Below are 2,921 nucleotides of genomic sequence, written 5' to 3'. Positions count from 1 at the left end.
TGATTCTCATCTCCCTTCTCATCTATTTGCCACCAGCTTTCAGGTGATGTCACAGCTATCTCTTACCCGGCATTCTTCAGCTGCCCCTTCAATGGGACAGTGTTTGTGAGCCCTGTGCTTCTCAGAGTCAGAGCACAGCGAGCAGAGCAGACTCTTGTCCGTGTCACAGAACATCTTCTTTATTTCTCTATGGGTCCCACATATTTGTTTCTCAGAGCTCAGGAACTGCCAGAGACAGGCTTTTCTGGCAATGGTCACTAAATTCTTCAGAAAAATGTTAGGTTTGAAATCCTTTTGGTGTGATGGTTCCCCGCATGCAGGGCAATTGGCAGGATTTCGGTCTCCTTCCCAGGAAAGGCAGAGACAGGGTCTACAGAAGCTGTGCCCACAGCCTATGGTGACAGGGTCTACCAGGTAGTTCAGGCAGATTACACAGGTGAGTTCCTTCTGGAAGGCCAGTGGAAAGTCTGTGTCCATTTTCCTAAGGGAAGAAAACCACAGCAATTTAGTCTTCTACCCTGGAGAGACAAAGATCCAAGCAAAGTTTGAATCACGTTGTGATTGAGTAACATCCTTTTTTTCTAGAAAAGATTAAGCTTTAATTTGCAATGACAGAAATAGAAAAAATCAAAAACTCAGGCACTAAGAGACATCAGCCTCTGTAGAAAAATGTGATCGTTCTCCAGTGAACACACGACCAGCTTCCCAAACCCTGATTTTTTTGCATAGAAGAATGTCAGATTTTTTAAGATGTTAGTGTCCACCAAATTGCTTGGGCTTCAAGGGTTTCATCAACCTATAAACTCAAGGGGTGAGTCTTTAATGGTCTGAAAATCAATCCCATTCTAAATTGCCAGTGATTGGTTTAGAGAAGGGAAGCTAACTAAACTGTTTTACTCTCATTGTTTTGTTTAACTATCCATCATGACTTTTACAGAGGCCCCCTGCTTGAAAATGTTAGAGCAGAGCTCATCCTTTGACCAAAATCAGACAAAGCTAGCCTTTACTCTCCAAAGTAAAACAGACACATCAAGTTAAAGGTACTTCTTCCAGGTGAAAGAAAAAAAGTCATTTTTTTTCTAGGCTGCAATGTTAATTTGATCAACAAAACCTTTCTGGCATGTTTACTATTCCTGGACTGTTTGGGGATATATTAATAAAATGTAGACATGTAAACAGAGGATAGAAATATTTTCTAAGCTCTTTGGAAGCATTATCATTACTCTTTCACATAGTCAGAAAAATACTAAGTATCATGCAATAATAATAGGCACTAGAGAGTCAGTGTTTTAAAAGGATGTTTGAAATAAATAAATAAATAAACCTAGGCCAGGCAAGGTAGCTCAAGCCTGTAATCCCAGCATTTTGGGAGGCCAAGTTAGGCAAATTTTTTGAGCTCAGGAGTTCTAGACTGGGCAACATGACAAAATGTCTAGATCAGCCTGTCTCTAAACACACAGGCACATACACACACCGCCCAACATGTTTGCACATGCCTACAGTCCCAGCTACTTTGGGGGATGAGGCTGAAGAATTGCTTGAAGTAGGAAGTAGAGGCAGTAGTGAGCTTTATTTCCACCACTGCACTCCAGCCTGGGTGATCCTGTCTAAAACAGAAAAACTGAAGAAGTGGAAAACCTAAATCATGGTTTCTACACTGTATAGCTATACAGACTCTCCATTTCTGTTGTTTCCGCATGAATGCCAATGTCACTTTTCTCCATAAATACTCATTTCTGGCTTTCTTTGACAGAGTAACTGAGGTTTCTGAAGAGACTTTTACTATGTTTTAGAAAAAAATGTTTGCCCAAACCATTGAATGCAGTTATCTATGTATAGCCACACAGTGTAACACAGGCACATTACCACTGGTAGAATAGAATGTAACACATTTATACACACACATTGCAATACCCTTAACCCGTTTACAGAGTCCACAGAGATTTTAAAATTACCAGATATTTGGAAACTACTGCAAAATGCTTGCAATCTTTAAAACAACTAAGAAATACATTAGGTAAAAAATTAATCATAACATTAATCTGAGGATCATGTAGCAAGAGACATGACAGAAATGTTTAATTTGTAAATAGGTTAAATAAAAGGAGCTTGTAAACCTGTGGATCATGTTCAAAATAATTTTGAGAGAGAAATGGAGCCATTTGTGAAAATCAGAAAATGAGATCATTTCATCTCAGAAAATCTAAGTTTGCACATAAATGCAAGTTCCCAAATTTTGTTTGTTTTGTTTTGTAACCTAATAGTAGCTCCTACTCAGGAAATTGTGTGCTTACCTCAGAAATCGATCTATGCTCTCAGCAAAGCTTGCTGTCGATTCAGATGAGTTTAGCTCAGGGATCAGGGTCTCACAGTGCGGTGCCGGTAGCTTTTGGAAGTCTCCAAGGCCAGTCGCAAAGCCAGGCTGTGGGTTCTGGAGAAGAATGAGCTTGGCTCCTGAAGTGTCCTTTTATACATCTCTGAAGACCACACCCCTTTCCTCTAATTGGTTGGATTTCACCGGCGTAGGTGGGCGTTGACATAGATGATTAGGTTTCTTCCGATCAGATTTTTTTTTTTTTTGGCGGGGGGTGGGATTCTTGCTCTGTCGCCCAGGCTGGGGTGTAGTGAAGTGATCTCAGCTCACTGCTACCTCCGACTCGCAGGTTCAAGCAATTCTCCTGCCTCAGCCTGCCAAGTAGCTGGATTACAGGTGCCCCCTGCCACGCCTGGCTAACTTTTTGGCATTTTTAGAAGAGAGGGGGTTTCACCATGTTGGCCAGATTCGTCTGGAACGCCTGACCTCAAGTAACCCGCCTGCCTTTACCTACAAAACTGTTACGATTACAGGCGTGAGCCAAAGCCTCTAGCTGATTCACTTTCATTGTGATGTAAGAATTTAAGGACACTCTTGGCCTCCACTC

General features: G+C 41.4%; 1 protein-coding gene across 1 annotated transcript in view; it reads right to left on the bottom strand.

The window, feature by feature from the left end:
* The window catches only part of LOC108290543 (tripartite motif-containing protein 43), an 8,512-nt gene extending 6,075 nt beyond the window's left edge, over positions 1 to 2,437 (bottom strand). Inside the window, exons 1-2 of the mRNA XM_017510394.2 lie at positions 2,295 to 2,437; positions 67 to 481 (exon numbers count right to left, since the gene is read on the bottom strand). Coding sequence (XP_017365883.1) covers positions 67 to 477 — 411 coding nt within the window. The 5' untranslated portion in view covers positions 478 to 481; positions 2,295 to 2,437. The remainder of the gene's footprint in view (positions 1 to 66; positions 482 to 2,294) is intronic.
* Between the last annotated feature and the right edge of the window lie 484 nt (positions 2,438 to 2,921).

This window comes from Cebus imitator, unplaced genomic scaffold (assembly GCF_001604975.1).
Source record: "Cebus imitator isolate Cc_AM_T3 unplaced genomic scaffold, Cebus_imitator-1.0 Scaffold438, whole genome shotgun sequence".
Classification (NCBI taxonomy): Eukaryota; Metazoa; Chordata; class Mammalia; order Primates; family Cebidae; genus Cebus; species Cebus imitator.
This window is presented reverse-complemented; position numbering and strand designations above follow the sequence as displayed.